This window comes from Populus euphratica, unplaced genomic scaffold (assembly GCF_000495115.2).
Source record: "Populus euphratica unplaced genomic scaffold, PopEup_1.0 scaffold48.1, whole genome shotgun sequence".
In the NCBI taxonomy this organism is placed as follows: Eukaryota; Viridiplantae; Streptophyta; class Magnoliopsida; order Malpighiales; family Salicaceae; genus Populus; species Populus euphratica.
Window position 1 is genome coordinate 476460 of NW_011499879.1, and position 25587 is coordinate 502046.

The 25587-nt window shown below is 29.2% G+C and overlaps 1 protein-coding gene across 3 annotated transcripts; it reads right to left on the reverse strand.

Annotated features, from left to right (window-relative positions):
* Positions 1–1443: 1443 nt before the first annotated feature.
* On the reverse strand, positions 1444–14181 carry LOC105128978 (agamous-like MADS-box protein AGL19). 3 transcript variants are annotated; one of them, XM_011030843.1, is made up of 9 exons: positions 14079–14181; positions 13838–13942; positions 13419–13613; positions 9893–9974; positions 9408–9469; positions 9221–9320; positions 2373–2414; positions 2208–2249; positions 1444–1876 (listed from the first exon to the last, which is right to left on the reverse strand). In XM_011030843.1, the coding sequence occupies exons 3-9, from the start codon at positions 13598–13600 to the stop codon at positions 1733–1735; spliced, it is 654 nt and encodes a 217-aa protein (XP_011029145.1). In that variant the 5' UTR covers positions 13601–13613; positions 13838–13942; positions 14079–14181; the 3' UTR covers positions 1444–1732. The 3 variants fall into 3 exon arrangements, with proteins under 3 accessions (XP_011029145.1, XP_011029143.1, XP_011029144.1); XM_011030841.1 differs by lacking the exon at positions 13838–13942 and having other exon boundaries at positions 14079–14131; XM_011030842.1 differs by lacking the exon at positions 14079–14181 and having other exon boundaries at positions 13838–14072.
* Between the last annotated feature and the right edge of the window lie 11406 nt (positions 14182–25587).

Here is a 25587-nt window from a genome sequence, read left to right on the forward strand (position 1 = left end):
TTAAAAGACAAAAAAATAATTTAACCTATCGGTAGGTAAACTCATCAAAGCCGTGAATCAGGTAAGCAGGGTAGGTATGCTAAACATGCAAACTGAGTTATGAACTCTACTGAAATTATAATTTAATTTTTTCAACACTATTTTTTATTTAACTATATGATAACAAATATAGATAATTGTGAAATTAAATACCAACTCAATATTGAGATGGTTTTTTTAGATCGCTATAACTTCATAAAAAGCGAAACGACATCAATTATAAAATTGAATTCTCAATAAACTCAGTATCTAAGAATAAAAAAAACTAATTTAAAAATGTTAAACATGTTAAACTCACAAACTAAGTCAATCAACCAAACATATGAATAGGTTCATGGACTTTATAAAGTTTAATAATATAAATTTTTTGTTTGAAACTATTTTTATTTAACTATATGAGAAAATTAAAAGAGTCAAGTTCAATTAAAAAAAACACCCTACCAAACTCGTAAAGTAGGGCAACCAAAGTTACCCTGACAAACCCGCAAATCATATTACCTTAAAGAAAGGTAAAATAAAAAGAAATAAATTATAAAGCTAAATTCTAAATCATTCCAATATTAAAAGATAAAATCAATAAAAAAATTAAACAAAATAAAACACTATAAATTACTATTGTCATTCATAGTACAATGTGTGTAGGTGAACAATAGTTTTCTCTTACCCTTTAATTTTTGTTAATTTATAAAATTTAATAACATGATTTTTCTCTAAAACTATTTTTTAACTATAAAATAAACAAATAAACTATAAAAAAATCAAGTTTAATTAAAAAAAATAGACAACCCACCAAAATCATAAATCGGTACAATCTAGGTTACCTTGAAAAAAAACTCATATAATAAGCTAACCTCATATTTTGGCAAAACAAAATAAAAATAAAATACTAAATTAAAGTCTCAACAATCTCAATTTTAAAAATAAAATAAAAAAATAGATTTGAAAAAAATAAATCATAAAAAAAATTAAAAAACATAAAAAAAAACATTAACATAAAGCAACAATAGATATTGGGTAAACAATAATTTCCCCAACATCATTTAGTTTTTATTATTTTATAAAATTTAATAACATGTTGTTTCTTTAAAACTATTTTTTTATCAATATAAAAAATAAAAAGACAATAAAAAAACTAAGTTCAATTAAATAAAAAACTATCAAATCCATAAATTAGAACAACCTAAATTACCTCTACAAATCCACAAACAATACTAACCTTATAGAAAGATAAAAATAAAAATAAAAATAACTACAAAGCTAAATTCTCAATCATTTAAAAATTTAAAAATAAAATTATTAGAAACAATTTAAAAAAATCATAAAAACATAAAAAAAACCATATATTAAAAAAAAAGAGTAAATATTCCAACAATCTACAATATTTTATAAGAAAAATTATTGTACTTTCTATACATGTTTTAGCTTTTCTTATTATAAAGAAGACCAGACTCAATATTGAGCTATATATAACATTACAGTATGTTACAGTAATCTTCATTGACATATTTTGATCCTCATCCACCCAATGGTATTGTCCAAGCCCTTTAGTTGTTGTACTTTTGGCAAAATTTATTAGACACAACATTATTCATAGCTATCGGATGTAAATGATTAAAAGAAAAAACACCATTGACACTTGGGAAGCTGGAACTATATTGCAAATTTGAATCTGCAATTATTTAACTCAAATTAATCAGCTCTTATGGTTTTGTGGGCAGGCCGTGTCTCTGGAGTCTGGTGGACCTATGAACAATTCTGTCTCCACCTCGATAATTTGCCGGTCTTGTAATATTTGTGGCGTCTTGGTTGCTAAGAGGTCCAGTGGTTGCATCCCACACTGCAAAAATAAGTCATCAAACAAAATTATTACCAACAAAATAAATAAATAAACAAAATTATTGCCTGAAGGAACGATCTCGGCACAGACAGCAAGCATAGCCACGAGCACCATAAAATCTGAACTGGTCCTGAAGCTTGATAGATCTTTTATACAGGTTTGACATTTCTATATTTAATGCTCTCTTTTTTTTAAAAAATAAAAATAAAAACTAGTATGAGTGACAAGCCTAAATTCCTGTGTGCTATGCCACACACAATGGCGACGCATTCCTCAAAAACACAACCAGAGATGATCAGGATCTAGAAGTTCAAGCTGGATGGTAACATACCTTCTCCCGCAACTTCGTGTTTTCTTCCATTAGGATTTTCTCCTGAGAAACGTCAGTCAAAAGAGATGATAGCAGATAAGGATAATGCTTACCAAAATCTATACCTAAGAAGGTCTTGAACAAGCATGTATTATAAAATAATACGCATGGAACCTGAAAAATTACCTCGCCCTTTAGCTTCTCAATCTGCTCCCTGAATAACTGATTCTGCAAGTGCACAAAGCAAAGACAGTTCAATATTCAGTAAATCTCTCATAATAATAATTTTAGTCCTATGGTATTAAAATGAAGCAAACTATAAACAACACTATTTTTTCGCAATCATAATTAAAATTGAATGGCGCTCATGCTAAACATGGGAAAGATCAAAGAAATGGGGACCAGAAAATAACAGTAATTTGATAGAAAACATTGATGTTACATATACTTGTCATATACTTCCTACATCTTGTTGTGTCTTTTAGCAATAGTACCAAGTGACCTGTATCGAAATTATTCACATTAATCATGTTTTTTTTTTCTGCTCATTGTGGATGCAGATCCAACCATAATTAGGCACGTACTATCTTTTTCTTTTTTTTGATGAAAACGAGTGATGATTTATTAATAAAAAGGGAAGAGCCAAAGCATACACCTGCAAACAAACAACCTCTGTTAAAAGTGGCCTAAGGAATAGGTTCCTGGGTAAAAAAACAAAAGAACATAAATGAAAACCACAGCACAAGCGTGTAAGAAATTGTTACTTGCTCTTCAAATTAATTTTTATATAAAAATGTTTATATATATATAATTTATTTTTTTATATCAATATATTAAAATAATAGTACATTGAAAGGTAACAATACCACAAAAATTTAAATATTTTTAAATATATTGTGTTTTTTTAAATGACCTGCTTCATTTTATTTTTAATAATAATTCATTTAGTTTTAATAACTTATTAGGCTACTTAATAATGATAATAATTATCCATTAAAATGATTAGTTGCAATCCATTTAAAATTTAACAGGACTCATAAATAGGTTAATTGCAATCCATTTAACTCTCAATATGATTAATTAATAATTATAGATAAAATTTTGGGAAAATATTCATATATATAATTATTTTATCTATTTATTTTTATTTTCAATATTTATCTATTTTTCTAATCTGGTATATTAGAATTTCTTTTCAAGAATTTTTAGCTATCAAAACACTTGATTTAATAACGTCATTTTGATTAATAATTGTAAAAAAAAAAAAAAAAACCTCTAGCAGTCCCCAGAAATTACAGTGCATGTGTAAGAGCCAAGCTACACGATCATCAAGTGGCAACACCAGACTTGGCCAATGAAACACTACACAGATTTGACTAAAGGATTATGAATTACAAATCGAAAACGCCGACAATTTATATTTCAATTCCAATAGTACAAGTAACTAATTCCATACCAAATACCAATAATATGCCATAATAATCATCATCTTCTAGTTGACCCTTTTTTTGGCATGTTCCCTCAATTCCAATAGTGCAAGTAACTAATCACTCGTATACTGTTCAACTAATTGATAATCCTTTTTTTCAATTTCTAATAAACTGAATATCATACAGATGGAAATCAAGGAATGAATAAAAGCTAGGCAGGTATTCCCTTGTTATTTTTGCACATATATGTAGTTCTATTGTGTTTACTTGTTTTATAGGTTTTTTTTATAGAAATTTGTTGTATAAATACATGATTTATACATATTAGATTTTATTTGAAATTTTAAAAAATTATATTTGTTTATCATTTGATGAAATTGAATTTAATTTTGTAATTTAAATGTTTTATAATTAAATAAATAATGAATTATTTAATGAGATCGTTTCATATTTTATCAATTTTATTGTTAAGTTGGAAATTTAGGTAAAATTAGAGGAATTTAGGTTTTTTTTGAGAAAATTAATAATCATTAAATGATACTATTAAAATAAATTGAATAATTTTAAATTCAACCAATAATAACTAATTAACGAGTTAATGATAATTTGTTTAGTTCACATTATTATTTAACATATGTTGTTATCAATATTCTATCAATATTCTATATAGGTTCATATAAGTAATGGATGGGTAATCATTCTTGTATGTATCAAGTTTCACCCATCGAGTTATGCATGATAAATTATTGTAATAGGATTAAGGATAAATTATTGTAATAAGATTAAGGGTTTTATTAATTACGTATTATCTAATCTGAAAGATATTAGTGGAGGTAGTATTAGATATTCATATAAGAGGTGTAAAAATAAAAAGTTTCTCAATCCAGATATTGTTATAATGCATTTTCTACAAAAAAAAGGTTCATGAGAAAATACTTACATTGATTTGCTAATGAAGAACCCTACTTTCCTTATGAAACCATGGTAGAAAGGATGGCTAGATAAACTTCTAGTTCTAGCAACGTGTAATGAGTTGTAAATGATAATAATAATCATTATAGATGTAATGATGATGAATCAATGTTATACAGGTGAATGATCAATTTCAGATAAATAACCAAATGCAGACACAACTAGGTTTTTTGAACTTTTAAAAGATTTTAATGAATGATCAATTTCAGATAAATAACCAAATGCAGACATAACTAGGTTTTTTGAACTTTTAAAAGATTTTAATGAATGATCAATTTCAGATAAATAACCAAATGCAGACATAACTAGGTTTTTTGAACTTTTAAAAGATTTTAATGAATCATTGTAGGATAGGTGCATAAATTATAATAAATTATTAGTTATTGCATAAGTATTCGCCATCAAGTCAAATCATAGGTTGAGTGAGGTGGATTAAAACATAATTGTTGGAAGGGCAAAAAGCATTTTATCCGAAGAAAATGGGTTGAAAAACATCTATGTTTCTAAATCCATGATGAAACCTCTTAGCCTAGAATACCAGAAAATTGACATGTGTTTGAACTTTCACATATTGTACTATAGTGAAAATACAGATTTGATTGAGTGTAAAACATGTAAACATGCTTAGTATGAACTCAGAACTGGCAGAGAAAAAACTCTTCTCGCACATAAAAAAACTAAGATACTTCTCAATTACTTCTAGATTACAAAGGTTATTTATGTCTCCAAATACTGATGAGCATATGACACGACATCATTCATATAATGTGATGGATAGAGTAATGGTAAAAAATTTTGACAGTGAAGTCTGGAAACAGTTTAATAAGATGTGTCCTTATTTTTTAATAGAACTACAAAACATAGGTGTTAGGTTATATACAAATGGATTCAATCTATTTGATACTCACGGTTTACAACTAGTTACCGAAGATATGTATAAGATTGGAGTTCATGTTCTTATCTATGAGCATGCTTGGTCCTAATAGTCTAGGTAAAAATATAGATGTTTATCTTTGACCGTTGATTAATAAGTTAAAATCAATTATAGTCATTTAAGACTTTAACATATGATATCTCATGAAAACAAAATTTTCAGATGAAAGCAACTTTGATGTAAACTATCAATAATTTTTCTATGTATGTGATTGTTTCTGGTTGGAGCATGCATGTAAATTATTAGCATGCCCAAAGTGTATAAAAAATAACAAGACTTTTAGCTTAACAAAAAGTAGTAAAACATCCTTTTCTTTTTTCATCGTAGGTTCTTTCCAATCGATCATAAGTATAGAAAGAATATATATGAATTCTTTGTAGGTAAAGTTGAAAGGAATGTTGCACTGCCGATATTATCGGGTGAAAAATTGTATGACATGGTCTTGTAGTACGAGGACATTATGTTTGATTTTCAATCTAGTAAGTAAAAATTTTCTAATTTTTATGTAATCCATAATTAGGTAAAATAAAATATTTTTTGGGATAAGAAATACTAATCTCCTCTACCATAATCTAGATGTCATGCATATAAAAAAAACATGAATGAGAATATTTTTAATACGGTGAGAGACATGAAAGAGAAAACTAAGTACAACATGAAGGCTAGGATGAATATACCTGTATTTTGCTACCATGAAGATATGAACTTGGTTTATGATAAGTTACAAGTCACAAAGCTCAAAGTCAGTTTCACCTTAAATAATAATGCATAGTTATTTGTCTATCAATGACTTAAGAGTTTATGTTTGTTTTTTTTTTTTTAATGGATGTGCTTTAGACATCTAGATTAAAGAATTTATATTGAAGAGCATGGTCAGGTAGAAAGATCTATAATTGTGAAGTTTATGTTACGAGATCAATTTTTAATGAGTTTGAAATTGATTATTATGGAAAGTTATAAGAGTTGATTGAATTGTAATATTATAACGAGCATAATAATGTCTTATTTTTTTTTCAAATACTATTGGTATGATACCTCTAATAAAGGAATCAAATTTGATCCTTATCATGGTTTGGTCGAGATTAATACAATGGCTAGACTTCATAACGTCAACGATATTTTTTTTCCACAATGTTAATAAGTTTATTACACACTCACTCCTTCATTAGAAATGATGGTTATAGGGTTTGATTGATTATTCGTAGTGAAAACCAAACTCATGAGTTATGTCCAAATTGTTTAGGATGATAACAATGAAATAACCATAGGAGACAATGCTTTTTAACTTGATGAGTTAGTTGATGTATATCAAGTTGCTTCGTCTATGAAATTAGAAAAAAAATCAAATTTTCATATAGCTAAAAATATTATTGTTGGTGTTAATGGTGGAGGGTTAAATGATATATTAAGAACTAGTAAACATACAAAAATAGATTAAGATAATGGGATGGACAAGTTTCAATATATTAAATTAAGAAAATAATGATGGACATGACAATGATGAAATGAAGGAAGTTTTTTTTATGATATGTTTTTTGTCCTTATCCATTAATAAAGTTTTTTTTAATTAAATAAGTGTTTAAACATCAATAAAATATTTTGTCCATAATATGCAATATCATGGATGTGATAATTTGATGAATAATAATGCTTAACAAAAGAAAAAGATATATGTAAGATGGGAAGCTACTAGAACTCATTTTTTTATTACAAGTTTGCAATAAAATATCTTATCTTTGATAAAAAAAAAAAAAAGAAGAACAAGAACAAGAAAATAATGAAAATTACGGATTAATTTATATCTTGGGATTTATTTTAAAAAAATCTAATTTTTTTAAATAATAAGAACTTTCTTTTAAATTTTTTTATCTCTATTGATCTTTCTCTTAATCAGAGATAGGGAGGAAGCTATTTATCACCATGAATAATACATTGTGATGTTATATCAATATTATAATAGGTAATATTTTATTTTTTTTAGAAGTGATTCATGCTTTTATATATAATTATGGATAAAACTAAGTTATGAATATTGGATGCAAACTATATTGACTGGCAGTATAGGCAACATTATTATAATGCCTGAGCATTAATATAAAAACTCTTAAATCACTTTTTGCTCTAAAGAACTTATCCAATATTCAAATCGATTCGATCAGTTATCCATCCCATTTGATATTATCATCATCGCTGAGCATAAATAAAACATCAAGAGCAAAGGAGATGACTTTTAGATTGACTTGACCAATAAAAAACAAAGAGGTTCGCAATTAATCCATGCTTAGAGCATTAACAGAGAGATTCACGCCCCTAATTCCTTATATATTTGTTTGATTGAATGTTGAACTGAATGATGCAAAATTTTTTTAAAAAAATGAGCAGTAATTAATCAAATAAAGTGCCTAGAGTTTTCATAGCACAAATTCCTCTTGCCTTTTCATCTATCTTTGAAGCTCAGTTTGTTGTTTTACCTCCTCCCATTTTCTTTAATCAAAGGCTTATCAAATTTTTACTTGTCAATCCATTTTGATTGTGCTGTTTGTTAACTTAATATTTTTTCTCAGAGGATTAAGCTCTTGAATGTATATAGGTTTTAGCTTAATTGTGTTGTTTTAATTTGTCTCAAGATGTTGAGAAGCTGGCTGCATTTCAGAATAGCAAACGTAAATAGCAAGGTTAACCTAAACACCTAAAGGTTACCATATCAGGCCTAACAACAAGGCCTTTCCAGGCTTAAGGTTGACACTAAATTAATTTTTTATTTTTATTCTGAAAGGTAGAAGATTATTACATCTTGAAATTAGTCAAAACAGAAGTATAAACGCCGAGGACCAAGCCCAATCAATACTTAGGTAGGCGGACCAATTAAGGATGATATGTTTTTCTAGCCTCTGAGGCCATGACCTAGCAGAGGCGGGTGGATGCTGGAGGTGGAGTGGTTGTCTGGTGCTTTTTGAGAGTTCTATTTGGCCTTGAAGTTTAGAATGGAGTAGCAATCATAATTCTTAATGCTCAAATCTTACTTCACTGAGCTAGAAATAAAAAAATTATCAAATATATAAATGTTAGGCTTCTTTGCTTTGTTTAGATCTGCATTTCAACTTTTGGTTTTATTTGTGGGAATTACTAATCTACTTTTGATTTCATATTAATATTTTTTCAAAAGTGAATTCTATATATTTTTATATACTTTTTCAAAAGTGAATTGTATTGTTTAGGAGTGTGGCCTAAATAGAGTTCTTTAAAATTTATTTTTTTATGTTTTCGAATTATTTTAATGTATTAATGTTAAAAATAAATTTTAAAAAATAAAAGAATATATATTATTCTAATGTATTTTTGAATGAAAAACACTTCAAAAAATATTTGTAATTACACTCTCAAACACCCCCAAAAATAACTACTAATTTATCATAAACATGTCTTAAAACGAATCAAATTTATATATTTAGAAAAACTCTCTTTTTTTTTCGGTTACGGGATAGGCGTGAGCTCCACGCCCAGAATTTGGTAACCAAATGGGTGAAACTTCGGCTTTTGGAGCTGAAAAGGTGTAAGACTCAAAATACCAACTGCAACAGGAATGCCAAATGAATGGACACTAACTAATTCCAGTAATTACAATTTAAAACACAATTGATATTGTCTTGATAACTTAACGAAATTAAATACGATGTGCTCTAATTAATTAGACATACCTTTCTTGCCCTAATTCTTGTTAAGCTTCGCTCCAATTGATTCTCCAACTGTTGCAGCTCATCAATGGAACATGGTTCCAACCCATCTCCTAAGAGCTTTCTGCAAATTATCTTCATTTTTAGTTGTTCATTCCAGCACAAAGATTGAAGAATTTTGGGACAATAAGTTTCAAAATGAGCCTCCAACCTCTTAGAGACTTCAAGAAGCTCTATCTTCTTGGCCAACGTAAATGCATCTTCCTTCACAGGCTGCATGCAAAATTAACAACTACGTTTGAAAAACACAATCCATTAGAAAAGGAAAGGATGGAATTGCATTTCTTTTTCCTCTGAAATATCCTATATGCTAATTAATATCATTTTATACTATCGAATATACAGAAAATGATATGCTATCACATTGAAGCCTTTGGTCAAAGTTTGCCTTATGATCATCAAACACAGTACAATTCTTTTTCCCTGTGCCAGCATATCTCAGGAAAGAAGGGTGATGGTGTGCTCTTCATATAGAAAATTCATGTTACGTTACAGCAATGTCTTGGTAGCTATATTAACCTTAACGTACGTCTTGGCTTTAATTTGATTCCTCAGTTCACAGAGTTTGAGTAAATGGGAAGGAGTTCATATTACATGTTCTTTTTCAATTTTGTACGAGAGCTAATTGGTTTATACCTGCATATTGTCTTTAACCATTTTGCCGCTGGTTCCAACATCCTTGGCTCTCTTCTGATAGCGTTCTATCGTCCTATTCATACTGGAAAGATCCATAGCAGAACAATAAGAAAATAAGGGAGCAGATGGAAAATATTTGAACATAGTTCAACAAATATCCGCAAATCATCACTACGAAGAAAACAGGATCATACACTGGATTCACTTCTAAAAGGAGGCCTCAGGTTATCAAATATCTTATAATATATGACTACTGATTCAACAGAAAGACACACAAGTCATCACGAAGTTTAGCCGCCTATTTTGAACATTTGAAATAGGGGGATGAGAACATGGTTGTTATCATCCCGAGGAGAAAGTTAAAACTAATTCAGGATTCCGACCGAAAAGTCACATATTCATGATTTATGAGGTGAAGATCTCTCATTGACACATATTCAGTGTCAAATAAGAGTAAACCATTTTATGTGGTGAAGATCTCTCATGCACGTGCATTCAATGGAAAACATGGTGCATTAGCATAATCATAAATAAGTTTTTAATGATGATAAAATTAAAATATAGCAAGCTCAAACTCATGGAAAATGAATCAGATTCAACATGAGGATCTCGAATGTATAGTGAACATAATTTCATTAATACATGGATGAAAAAACAATTAATATATAGATGTAGTAGAAAGTGTTAGGCGAGGCTCAACAAAATGACTCGTGTTACTTCTAATTCCAGCACTCCCTTTCAAGTGTTAAACTAGTGAAAGTTGCACATCCATACCACGAAACTTTTTTTTGAGATTTTTATATAATTTAGATAAAGAATTAAGATCATAGGATTCAAACTCCTCGTCATTTTCTTAAACTAAATCAAGAGGCCATTCAACCTGAAATCTCAATGATGCAAAATAAGATGTCATATGAATTTATTTTTAATTTGATGAATATTCATAACTTGATCATTATTTAAGAGGTTATGTTATTTATTTTTCCTTTTATCTTTGTAATTTATTTTCTTATATTTTTTAATAAACTTTTGATGTATGATATAGTTAAGAGAGAGAGAGAGAGAGAGACCTTAAAATAGGAAATAAAGAGGTTTATTTCCTATTTAAGGCCGTCTCTCTCTCTTTCTTAACTATATCATACTTGTGCATTGTTTTTCAAGTTAGTTTTATGGTTGAATTAAAGAGTAAAGAGTTAATAACCTTCCTTAGGTTACCAATGTGGGGGGGGTGCGTCTTTAAAATTATTTAAAAACGAGGATTTAATTTCAATTGATATGGAGGAGGGTCTTAAAATCAGTTGGAAAGAGAATTTAGTCTCAATTAACATGGAAGCTAGTTCTATGATGTTTTAATAGATCTAATTTCTTTGTGGATTCACAAAGATTGTCCTAGTAGATTCTAAGTGGTTATCTATCTTATTTTCCTTCAATTTCCTACTCTATCCCACATACTTCACTTAATCTTTAATTGCACCTCAAAGAATGGTATTTATTATATTCTCCAGCATCCACTAAGAACAATATAAATTATTTGAGTTTTACCTAATATCATACAGTAAATTGGTGGCAAAGTGCATATTGTAATGAAACCATTTTTCTTCCCTTTATATCCTAGTTAATAGAGCATGAGCTTATGGAAGAAAAGCATAAAAGAATTGGTTATTCTGAGACCTGGATCACCATACAACTTGTGTTAAAGGGACAGGATATGATTAGGATTTGGTTGGAGGCTTGGGATTTGTTTGGCTTTGTTGTTGGCTGCCATGGAGTAAGTAAACAGTAAATCATCATTTATGGGACAGAAGTAATCGCAGATGTTTTTCCCTTATTTTATTTTATTTTTATTTTTTTGCCATCAAAAGACATTGTAAGAACAGGATAATGATAAAAAAAAAAACACTTTGGAAGAAAGGTTGAGAAAAAAAAAAAAAGGGTAATTAGCGCGCGCAGGTATCCAATAGCCATATATCTTTATCTTGGATATGAGTTCTTATTTCGGCATATAGCCAAACCAAAGGCAGAAACAAAACAAAGCTACATTTGCTTCTTAATTACGCTAGCCTCTGACCCAGCAAAGCAGGAGAGACCTAGAATTAGCTTGCAGCAACTATTTTATGCAAGACTGATAAACAGATGGCAAATCCACATGATTCCTCGAAAGTTTCTCTTTTGCACAAGCGAAACCAGCAACATGGAAAACCATAGCCTTATTTTAATCAAGTAAAGATGATACCTAGAGAAATGAATGTTCACTAGGCTTGACCCAGGCTATTGGGAAGTAAGTCTCGTTTGAGTTGATAAATTACCCTTTAATTATTTTAATTGGTCTGGCTATATATATGCATGTGGTCACTAATCAAACATTTACACTTAAGTACTAAACTAACATCAAGAGCAAGAAAACTTTTACCAATATATTGTGATCACAGTGCCTACCTAGGAGAAAGCAATACGTTTCTTTTCAGAAGCAATGCAAAATAAATACATGGCAGGGCAGGAAATCGTGTAAGGTAAAGAATACAAAGTACACCTCAATCTAAGAGCCCTCAAGCTCCCCCACCCCCCACCTTCCAACAGTCAGCTAGATTCCAAGTTTGTTTTTTTTTTAATATGTGTGTGTGTGTGTGTGTATCCTTTTACTTGGTTAAAGATGAAATTCCAATTTTTTTTAGATGGTCTGAGGCATGATATTTATAAATTTATTGCCAGTCTTTATCAGCCATTGACACCCTCAAAGGTCTCCTATAGCTCAGCTAGAGTACTTAGACTTCTAAGAAACAAACCATCTATATGATCTCCATCAATTCTATCATGGAAAAGAAAATATGCTACTGTTCAATGCTAACCGTCACTGACATGATAGGGTACGTAAACTGTTTGTAGTTCTTGATTAAGCAGGAATAGCTAAAGAGGATGTTTAATTTAGAAGTATATATAGCAGAAAATCAAGGAAGAACTCCTATTCATTGTTTCCTTTCAGGTGAATTTGGAAAAGAAGGAATCGATAGATCCAACACATGAACCCTAATGGACAATTATATTTGTTAAGATCTATCTCTAACCTGTCTTCAAACACAGATTGACATTGATGGACCCAAGAGGTAATATATAAAAGCCCGGCACATAAAATATTTAGGAAGCAGAAACCAGAAAGATAATGACAAATCAACTTTAAACCCAACAGAATAAAAACACCAGGTTAGATTTTTGATGATATAAAGAAAAGAATAGGTGAGATCAGGCCCTTTAATTTTGACAGGTAATAAAGCCTGAGAGCTCGTACTCTTATAGTAGTACTTGCTTTGCTTGCTATCTAACATGCTGGTGGACCTTATAAAGACTTAGAATCAAATCTCAATCAATTTTTTCATCAGACAAGTTTATAACTGAGATCAAATTCTTGAGATGGACAATTCAATGCATCATCACATGCTTAAGAAACCGTGAGATAATAATTAGAAAACACATGGTAGTACAAGTAGATATGTTCGTGTAAGAAATAAAATAAAAATTAAGCACACTGTACCTAGAGCTGGAAAACTCATAGAGTTTCCCTCTAGTGGAGAAAACAATAAGTGCAACTTCAGCATCACAAAGAACTGATAACTCAAAGGCCTTTTTAAGCAGTCCATTTCTTCTCTTTGAAAAGGTCACTTGCCTGCTCGTTGCATTCTCTATTCTCTTCATCTGAGTCTTTCCTCTCACCATTTTTATGGTACACCTAAAAGAAGAAATAAAAAAAAAAAAAGAGAGAAGGAAATAAATGAAAATGGAGAGACCCAGAAATCAAAATGGCAGATTTGGTGCATCTGTGAAGTGAAACTGACTGATTGATACACTCTAACATGAAAGATTGCAAACAACTAGGAAAGACCCACTTAATGTTTCCAAAAGTAGAAAGGGGATAACCAAATCCGAACAATTAGGAAATGCCTGACAACTAACCTTTATGTGCAGCAGTTAAGAAGAAGAAAAACAAGGAAGATATTGGCTAGTGAAGTTTCAAATCTCAAGAGACCCAGTACAGAGAATTGAAAGATCACAAAAACCCTAGAGAGAATATCATCATCAGAGGAAAGATTAGCTGAAAGATTGATGAGTGACTACCCTAGTTTGTTCTAGCAACATAACCCTAGTGGGTATATAAATCAATAAAAAACAATAAAGAAAGAGCACCATCAAGAACCTGATCTCTTTCTTCTTTTGGTAATTTGAGTAAAAAAAACAGACACCTCCCAAAAAAAGAAAAACTGGGAATAATAATGCATTTAAACGCAAAAAATAACAACATGTGATTCCCATTATTACCACCACTCTATCAAGCGACAAAGTTAGATGCACCAAGGATTTGATACCATGCTGTCATGTGGTGACACCTGGCATAAAGTATGACTGACAACTTCCCATTCCCGGTATCCAATGAAGGGGCAACGCCCCCATGTGAATTGCGAGACAGTGAGCATTCCTGTCGGTTGCCAGTTTCTCTCAGACAAGTTTTTAAACGCCTCCAAAGCCGGGTAGCATGCAAAACTTGGGCACCTAATCGGACACCATACCCTCGGTCCGTACAAGGCGAGAGACACGTCAAGTCTTGTTCCGTACAATGACATAAAGGCTCAGCCAATCGATTTACCCCAGCACAGCTTGTCACGTGGGTAAGCCCCCCCCTTTTTTTTGTTTTTTTCCAGGTGATGGGTTACTGTGGGGTTTTGTGCACCACAGAGTGTTTCTGTGTTTTCCCTTTTCTTCCTCTGGGTCTTGTGGGGACCCTTGATATGTCGCTGGGCCTCGACGGGAGGCGGCCTGAGTGGATGATGGGCAAGTGTGTTTATCATCGATGATTGTGATCTTGTTGATCATCATCACAAGATTAATGTGGATCTAAGAGCATAATCAAGGCTAATTAATGAAGTGTCAGTATGCTAACCTATCCTATAATGCATGGTTTAGCCTTTTCCTAGCTAGGTCCATCTTTATTAAAGTTATGGAAGGAAGAATGGATGGATAATATCCTCGCACTATTCTCTACCCTTTTGTTTTCTGTTTGATTCTTTGGTTAAGAGCCGCGTTGCAACCGCCCCCGTTTCTTGCATGAATTCCCGTTTTGTGGGTTTTCTTGTATATTATTTGCCCTTGCTATCGTGTGTTAGCGACGATCACTCATTATTTAACAGCAATTAATTAGCTTATCTAATCTTATATGGTTGTCATTGGCAAAAGTTGATTAGATGGTGTCCATCACCACCTATTAATTCTCTGCTTTTTGGGCTCCAATTATGTTCTACAACCCTCCTTCCCTTAAAATCCCTGATCTCTTTCGCTTAAGAAAGAGCTTGTGGTGTTTTTTTTACTTCTCACTTCATCTTTGTGATTACTTTATTTCAAGATGCATTGAACATCCCTTCAAATATATGTAAATATAAAAGGCGTCTTAGTTAATTTCTTGTTGAATGTATAGTTGATCTGCCTGTATACGTGTTTTTGTAATAAATAATCATATCTTAAGATTAGTCAAAATACACTAAGGATCTTAATATGTACGTAATAGCAAAAGTGACGACTTAATATAAAAAAAAAAAAAAAAAACAGTACGAATTTGACAAAATTATAGCAATTCATGACATGTGGTTAACGTTAAACTGGTTCAAAACCGAAACAATTGTTTTCATTAATGTTGTTTGAGCAAAATGTCCTTTTACGGGCATCAAATTCCTCTATATGAAGAGTTAGAAACGGCGCCCATGCACGCAGACCTTTTATGCTCGACGGATTCTTTACAAGCCAAATTTTTAACCACGGTTGGCAGTTGCCACTCTACCAGAAAATCGGACAGAGCCGCCGGAAAATTTCGTTGACATTTAGAGGGTATTATAAATTATTTTATTGATATTTTTAATTTTAATTTTTGTTTGTTATAATCTCAAAGTTAATAATTATTCAAAATAAACTCATTTATACAAGCCCTAAAATACAAATTTTACTCAATTATACAACAAATAAAACACTTAAATATATAAGAAATATAAAAAAAAACTATAAATAAATTTTAATAGTTTAACTTAAGATATAAATTGGTTGTTAATGGATGAGTTTGTTTACTTAAAAAATTAAAGTTTGACAAGACAGGGAACCATTAGAGGGAAGCTTAAGCCTTGTAAAAGGTATTGCACTAGTAGATTGTGGCGACTAGATTCGTGGAGGTTTGAAAGAGAAAAAGAGAGAGGGTGGATAATTTTTTAATCTATAAAATATATGATTTTTTTGTAATACATTACCTTACAAAATATCATTTATTTCAATAATATTTTTTTAATTTATAATTTTTTTCAGTTTAAATTTTATCATTTAATATTCAATTATTTTCATGATTTATTTTAATTTATTTTTTAATGGTTTATTCCAATTTCATAACCCAAGTCACTTCATAATTCTATGCTTCATAATTTATTTTGATTTATTTTATCTTATGTTATATCAGTCTCATGATCTAAGTCGCGAGTTTAGCTATTAACTCATATTGACTCAAGTTATTTTTTAGTTTTTTTTAAATTAAATTTTTTTTCTTTAATTTTATCTTTCAACATTGGATTAATTATGAATTATACTTCATAATTTATTTTAATTTATTTTATATGAGATTATCTCAAAACTATGATCTAGATAACAGTTTGGTAGTTTAACCCGAGTTGTCTCCGGTAATTTTTTTAATTTATTTTCTATAAGATTATTTCGATCTCATGATCCAAGTCACAAGTTTAGCAAGTTAACCTGGGATGTCTGCGATCTTTTTTTGTCCTTTTCTTAATTGATTTTTTTTAATTTCATCATTCAACATTGAGTTGATTGAGAATTGAGTTTTATAATTTATTTTGATTTTTTTCTATGGGGTTATCCTAGTTTTATGATCGAGATTATAATCTTTTCAAGTAACCGGGGTTGACTTAGGTTATTTTTTTAATTAATTTTACTTTTCAATCTCACCTTTAACATTCTATTTCATTAGAAATTAGATTTCATAATTTGTTTTGATTTGTTTTTTGTTTGGGTTATCATGGTTTTATGATTAGGGTTGTGGACTTGGTAAGTTAATCTAAGTTGATCCAATATATTATTGTCTTAATATTTAAAAAAAATAACATCTTGATTTTTTTTCTTAAATCAAACTACAATGTTACTAGTTGGCTAAGTTGTCTTTAAACTCACTAAATTGATTAGGCCATACTAGGTCAATCCTCTACATGGTTTAATTAATTTAGTGTTTGTTAGAAAAAAAATTAGCAATATACCTGGATATTCTTTTTACGTTAAAAAATAATTTAATTCCAGCATATTACGAGTCAATAATCTAGTTTTGAATATTATAGTAAAAAAAATAAAACACATTATGTAAAGTTGACTTTTAAAACAAACACAAAGATGAAGAAACTTTTCTCCACAAATTTAAAAATTTGAACTTATACCACAATGCAAGTTTTTATCATATGTGCACCTTGACCAATAAATAAAGTTAGACAATTTTGTGCTTCAGTTTATGATAGCATAAATATTATACATTATAATTAACACACGCATATGACAATTTATTTTACATGCTACTATGCTACTATGCTACTATATGGCATCTCATAGTTGGTGGACACCATTATAATATAGCAGTGCAATGGTTACATCAAGCTTTTTATAATTTAGTTTTTTTATTGTTTAAGAAATTAAATTTTACATCTTTGATAAATCTAAATTCTCATACCCAATGAAATGATTTAATCACTTTCATATATAATATATGAGAAACTTATTGAAATGATAAACCATCAAATTATCAAACACATTTTTTGAAACTATTTCTCTCTCAAATTGATTTTCATATGTTAACCCTAACAACTTTTATTAGGGCTATTTTAATCTATGCAGAGAAGAGAAGGATTGTATGTTGTTTGATTTATTATTAACCCTACAAACTATTTTGTTTAGTTTAGCGCGTAGAAGAGGATGAATTGATTGGGGGTAATTTTTTAAAGAATCAGAGGTTAAAGTACATATAAAGTGCAATTTTTTTGTTTTCTTATGCAATTTTAATTTTGGATTTGTAAATTTTTGTTTATATTTGTCAAATTTTTAGTAATGTTTTATTTCAACCTAATTATTAAACTAATAAATTAAAAGTTTTCACCCATGTTCATAAAATTTTCTTTTGAATTTAATTTTTATTTTTTGTTGATAATTACATTACTTAACACAGGGTTTTATTTTATTCATGTTTCAGTCCTTGAATTTGTGGAAATAAAACGATACTGAGACTTCGTTTGTTTGCTAAAATGTAGTTTTTTTTTTTTTAGAAAATAGTTTTCTTGAAAAGTAAATTTCTGAAAAGTAAATTTCTGAAAAGTAAATTATTTTTTGATGTTTGGTAGTATCATGAAAAATAAATTAAAAAACACTTTTCAATATTTAGTTATGTCATGGAAAATAAGCTAGAAAATAACTTATTAATATATTTTTTTTCAAGTTTATTAAAATAATGAGAAACAAATCTTACAAATAAAAAAAGTTAAATGAGAATAATATTGGAAAAAATATAATTTCATAAATTATCTCAAATAAAATAAATAACAATCAAAATAATAAAGATCAAATCTATTAAATAAAAAATTGAAAGATAGTGAAATTAAAATAATAATAATTACAATTTCATAAATTATCTCAAATAAAATAAGTAAAAATAAAAAGAATGAAAATCAAATTTAATAGATAAAAACTTTCAATTAAAAAATAATTAGAGAAAAGAAAATAACAATCATAAAAATAAGGATCAAAGTTAATATAAAAATCAAACTAAATCAAATTTTAAGGGGGTAAAATTGAAAAAAAAATCAAAATAAAATATATAGCAATCAAAAGTTTGAGCATCAAATTTGTTAAAATCAACTAATAATATGATATTTTTAAATTTTTCACAATTTCTAGAAAGTGTTTTCTGTCCAAAATAAAAAGAAAATACTTTCCTGGAAACTAAGCTGAATTTTTTTTTATCTCGAAAGTATTTTTTATTGACCAATTTTTTTAATAACAAACAATCGCAAAAAATTTTGGAAAGTGGTTTTCACTTTCTGCTAAACAAATGAGGCCTAAAAAGAAAAAAACGAGAAAAAAAGTAGTTAATTGGCCACATTTGAGCAACAAAAAAATTGATTTTAGTATTAATAACTTTTATTTGATCAGAGAAGTTCTATTAAAATGTTTTTTGTATTTTATCTCACTAGACAAATAGATCAAACCTTGAAAGTTTTTTAATTTGGATTGAATTTTCATGTTTTGCATGATTAAAGGCTGATTTAAGGTTAAAAATAGATTTATTAAGATATATAAAATGTTTTTAAAATATTTTCAAATGAAAAAAGGTTAAAAATATTTTCTTCAAATCCTAAAAATTGGACCCTTTAGTTTTTTGGAAACTGAAAGCAGCTAAAATCTAAATAATAAGTGATGTGTTGTCTTTTTTTTTTTTTTAATTAAATGGATGGCGCGTTGTTCATATATCTAATTTTTTAAAAAAAAACCAAGAGGTTATTGGATGGCCGGCTTGGCCTTGCATGGCCATGCACACCTAGCGCTCTCTATTTTGAGCAGGTCAGATATGTGTTGATTGATTGTGTAAAAAAAAATAATCATGATGAAATTTAGGCTTCTCTTAATTGTTATTTTATCCATCTTTACGAGGTTTACCAGTTGAACATTTATAAGTTCATTTACCTCTGCATCATCATGTTGTATTTTCAGCAAAACGTTCACTAAATTCAGTTCTTAGAAGACCACACACACAAATATATATATATATATATATATATATATATATATATATATAAAACATGCTCATTGAATGGTTTGAAAGGAATAAGTTTGATAGAATTAACCGATCTCTTTACTATTCACAATTCCTATCTAAACATGTTAGAGATCCTTGCTAAAAAGAGTGGTCTTCAAGGGTAATTAAGAGGTGGAAGTGTATATAGAATCACATATGTTCATCCTGCTGTTGGTGAGCTATCTATATTAATTTCATGAGACTCCTCAACCATGTAAGAGATCCAACAAGTTTTGATAATCTTAAATTAGTTTTTGAAATTGTTTACCGAACATTTTAATTGGCTTGCCAGGCACTAGGCCTTCTAGGTAGGCAATGACGAGGAATGGATAAAAGCATTTGACGATGCTGTTGCTACAACTACATCCCCACAATTAAGACAACTTTTTGTCCTCTTCTACAAAGTTGCTGGTCCTAAATATCGTTTTTCAAAATTTATTCAGAGGCAGATGCATAATGATATAACGGCAGACTTGGAAGCATCCTTTTCTATGCCAAACTTGCATTAATTATCTTATTCTAAGCTTCAGAATTATGCTCTATATTAGCTGGAATAACATTTTAATTATTCTTCAGGGTGAACACGGCTAACCGATGCCTGGCGATAGGCTGATGGTGGAGTTTAAAAACAAGGTCTTGGAGGAAGAGTGTAATTATGGCATTCTCGATCACATAACGCAACTTCCATCTTCAAAAACAAGTTTATGGTTGTGTTATCGATGTGGTCCTTCGAAAAAAAAAATGGTCATTCTCTCGTTCATGGGCATGATGGAAAATTAAATAAATAGATTATAGCATAGAGTCAAAAATAAAATACATTATGAAGGGCTGATTTTTGCCTCATCAAGAATCACATCTCTGTTGCTGCCAAGAGGCTAAACTGCCCATTCAAAATTTAAGGTTCTTTCAAGACTCTATACCTGAGATTAAAAGATAAAAATACTCATCTTTCAAGGCCTCTTGAAATGGAAGCACTCATAGCATGAGATGAAGCCCCTATGAACAACAGATGTTGCTTCGAGGCATTTGTTTGAACATTGAGAGATGTCACAAGCAATACAAAGCATAATTAACCAACAAGATAGTTCTTTTGGCGAGAGAACTGTTCTGGTAGGTGGTGATTAATTTCTGAAAAGTAGTATTAATCACCTATTGTTCCAGGTGGAAAAAGAGAAGACATCGTTCGAGCCTCTGCAACATGGATTATTCGTGTTGGTGACGGAGAAATTCACTAATTAATTTCTGATAAATAGTATTAATCACCTATAATTTCTCTTTTACATTGAAAGAAATTATAAGACTTTCGAACACAAATTCAAGCGCTGAACAAAAAAAAGTCACTGCAGGCCTCTGCAACATGGATTCTTCGTGTTGGTGACGGAGAAATATGTTACATCCTAAAGAATTTATTCCGCCAGCCACCAATGATCCGGTTTCATTACTGTTTTACCTGTTTAGTGGATGTACCAACGACAACCTTAACACCAACTATATATGTTAGAGAGCTAGCCATTGTAACACCAAAGAAGAACACAATTTCATCCTTGATAAGATATCTAGCAAAAAAAAAGATCCATCTAAGCATTGATTCAATATGCACATCGTTTTCTGACAGTGACGATGTAGATTTATTATATCCTATTAAATCCATTAATCAATTTGTGTTAAGATAGGAATCCTTATCATGCTCCTCTGCGATTTACATCTATCAATATGGCTATGCAATGGTACAAGGCTTATAGCGACGTCCTCAATCATCAACAAAGGTTATTGAAGCGCATATATTTACAGGATCTAATATTGAGAGACAATTTTTTAATTATCCCCTAATTATTTTCCCCATCAACGAAAGCAGGTGCCCTTTTACTATTAAGCGCATGCAATTTCCTCTATTTTCGTGCTATACGGACCATGATAATTAACAAATATCACGGCCCTTCGAAAGAGAGATAGTATATAGCTAAAGTGAGAATAGTTGAGGTTTAATTAAGGAGGCAATTATAAAATGAAGATGTATATTTCTTGTTAGCTATGAAGAGAGAATTTTTTTTTAATCTTATTGCTTATATTTCTTAATCTATGCATTGTAAATATACAATCAACTAAAAATCTTGAGTTGACGAGCTTTTTTTGTAGAACAGCAAAATAATTACTTATCACGTGTCCAAGAAATTTTTTTTATATGGATCATGGTTCTTCATTAAAAATATTTCTAACATTTTCATTTATAATTCTATTAATTCTGAAATAATGCCTTATAATTATCCATATCTTGCTACACTTTTTGTTGACTATGCAATTCCTATACCAAATGAGTCTTTTTGCATTTACATTTGTTCATATTTTATTCGAAATTCCAATATCTCGTTTGAACTTTTTAAAACTCTTATTAAGATTTGAGCATATAAAAACATTTACGGAGGAACACTTCATGCTTGACCTTCCCCCGTTTGGTTTGTTAGGAACAATGATCAAGCAACAAGCTTCAAGTATCTATTTGTTATTTCTCTTGTCATTATTCCACATCCTTTTACAATTGTTTTCTTCATTTTTTTTCTAACATTCTCACCGCAACCCAAGCATCTGCCAGGCCTAGTCTCCTTTGCGTCCGTTTAACAAGGCAATCTCTACAAGACCAGAAATTTTTACTCCTGCAAAAACAAGCTAGCTATCACCGTTGCAAAACATGAAGCAATCATCGATCTAAAGTCGGAACGAAAGTGTTTATAAGAAAGCAAATCACATCAAACTTTAACGATTACGATCACCCCTTTTCATTCCCGAATTCATTTTAAGAAAATTTTCGGCTCATTTTAAAGAAATGTTTTTGGGTTGGCATGCAACCTTTGAAAAAGAATATTGGTTGACAACCATGGACCTGAAGAAAGAAAGAAGGAATTATAACATCAGGTTTGTTTATTATTTTTTTATTTTATTTTTTGTCTTTCCAACTAAAGAAAAAAACTTCTTAACTTTAAATCATATCTATGCAATACTTACTACATCTCACATTTCATTCGCTTCTTCAACAGAGGCGAAGATCCTCGCTCTACTTTTTAGGGTTTCGCTGCAAGATCCTTTGATGAACACGTTGCCGAAAATCTCCAACCTTCAGTTGTTGCAGTTTTCGCAGGTTTCAGAGCAATCGAATTCCTTGATCATTTGTTCCCTTATCCATTTCCAACAAAAAAAAAAAAATCAAACTCTCAAGTAACGTTTTATGGTTCCCAGAAAACCATCATCGCGATCTGTATTTATTTTTAAAAAAATTTATGGTATATTATTTTTTTAATTTATAAATCAAACTCTCAAGGAACGTTTTATGGTTCCCAGAAAACCATCTATTTATTTTTAAACAAATTTATGGTATATTATTTTTTTAATTTAATTTTTATTTTTCAGTTTTTAGTTTTTTTGTTTAATTTTTTTTATTTTACTCTTCAATAAAAAAATTATTGTATTTTTTCATTTTGATTTTTATCCTTATTCTTTTAATTATTATTTTTTTACATTCTTTTATATAATTGATTTTTTCTTTAATTTCATCATTCAATGTTTGTTATGTTGTGAATTGTGTTTCATGATTTTTCCATATATGGTATTTCTAATCTAATAACTCGGATCACAAGTTTGAAAAATTAACACATGTCAACATCTTTTTTAGCCTATTTTCTTTTTATATAACATTGTTTGAAATTATTTTTTTACATTGGCTTTATAATTTTTTTTTAATTTTTTTTCAGTCAGGTTATCTCGATGACATGGCTTAAGCCATGAGTTTTGCGCGTTAATCCAGGTTACATATTTATCATGTTATATTGAATTGACTTGGGCTAATCTTTTTTGTCCATTTTTATCCAATTTTGCACTTCCAAACGTTTTTTTTTCAAGTTATCATGATCTTTTTTATATATAAAAAACTTGGTTCATTACGTCACCTCTTTCTTTATCATCTAATTAAAATAAAACTAATTTATTAGACCTAGTCAAGGCTGTAGCCTGAGTGGTTGGTTTTATTTATTTTTTTGAAATGCGCTTGCATCACTTAGATATTGTTTTTTATATGATTGTGAAACTCAGTCTAGCTCAGCGAGTCAACCCGGGGCTGGAATCGGGTCAAGTTTAAAAAAAAATAGGGAAAGACAAAACCTGGGGTGGCCCGACGACCTAGTTGACCCAGCAAAACTCAGTAAAAAACCCGGTTGCACTCGTTGACTTTTGTTTTTTTTTCCTAAAATGACATTGTTTTGATACTCAGTAAAAAATCCGGTTGCACTCATTGACTTTTGTTTTTTTTCCTAAAATGACATTGTTTTGATTTTTTTTATTAAAAAAATTAACCCAAGTAACCCGATCAAAATCCAGAACTTGGGTCTTGGATTGAGGAGGCCACCAGATCAGGTTTTTAAACTATGATTTTTTATATAGGTTTCATAAGTAATGGACGATCATTCTTGCATATATCAAGATTCACCCGAAATATTGTATAGGCAAAATTATCCTTAAAAGGTTGAGAATTTTATTAATTTTATACTTTTTAATTCAAAAAATATTAGTGCAGATGAAATTTAATGTCCACATATGAAGTGTGAGAATAAAAAATTTCACTATAAATATTTTATGAGAATACATCTATTTAAAAAAGAGTTTATTAAAAAATATTTTGATATATTCTTTTTAGCAAGATGAATTAAAAAATGCCTCATTGACACTTTTTCTCCCCCATTTCTTGATAACCTTTTCTTTTTTCTCAAATCTCAAGGATTAAATATAAAATAAATAAAATTTAAGATCTAACTGTCAATTTCTGAAATTAAAAGGACTAGAAATGCATAAATGAAAACCTTTGGAAAGAAAATGATTTTTTTCACATGAAAATAAGAAAAATCATTATATTTTTGTTTTTATTTGATTCTTCTTCTTTTAATTATTTTTAATATGATAAATTTAAATTTTATTTCATCAAATTGACTCAAATTTAAATTTGAAATTCTACCAAAACCCTTGAATCCGTAATAACATGCAAAGAGAACAAAAAACATATAAAATGTTATAAATATCACATGAAAAAGTAAAGTTTAAAAAATATATAATTTAGTGATCAAAATAAAAAATTTAAAAGTCAGCAATGCTAATGAAACAGTGACATCCACGATGATATTTAAATTTTTTTTTAATAATTTTAATATATTCGATCGATTTTCTTTTTATCTATAGAGTAAACACGAAACGATCGAAGCTACCTTATCAATTGGCAAGGGGTAGGAGGGCCTTCAGCTTAAGCCAGCACCATCTACTGCTTGGTCGCAGCATTTTAAAGCCATCTATTGCTTTCTGTCATCGTCACACCATTTCATTCAATGCTTAGGTACTCTTTATTCACGTCAAGATTTTTTTAAAAAAATTAATTTTATATTTTATATTAATTATTTTTATAAATTTTTAAATTATTTTGATACTATGATGTAAAAAACTAATAAAAATATTATTTTAATTTATTTTCAAGTAAAAAATATTTTAAAAAAATAATCATTATTCATATGCTAGTTTATTTTTGTTTTTATGATTGAATCTACTTTTCAAACTAATTTTTTATTAAAAATTATTTAAATTAATATTTTTTAAAATATTTTTTTGATGATTTTAATATATTAATTTTAAAAATAAAAAAAATATTTTAATATATTTTTAATTTAAAAATATTTTTATAAAAACATCTTATATTATATTATCAAATATAATAAAAACAAGTGAGATAAATATACTTAAAGAGATTTAAATTCTAAAATTTTGTATCTTTTCAATGTAAAAAAAACTTGTTTTTTATTTGGTT

Bases quoted from the DNA above. Each gene is read 5' to 3' on its own strand.
- LOC105128978 (XM_011030843.1), bottom strand. From the start codon at position 13,600: ATGGTGAGAGGAAAGACTCAGATGAAGAGAATAGAGAATGCAACGAGC. The intron at 2,415-9,220 runs GTATGTCTAATT...GTGCACTTGCAG, and splicing joins CAAGAATTAGGGCAAGAAAG to AATCAGTTATTCAGGGAGCA. The intron at 2,250-2,372 runs GTAATTTTTCAG...GACGTTTCTCAG, and splicing joins TTGAGAAGCTAAAGGGCGAG to GAGAAAATCCTAATGGAAGA.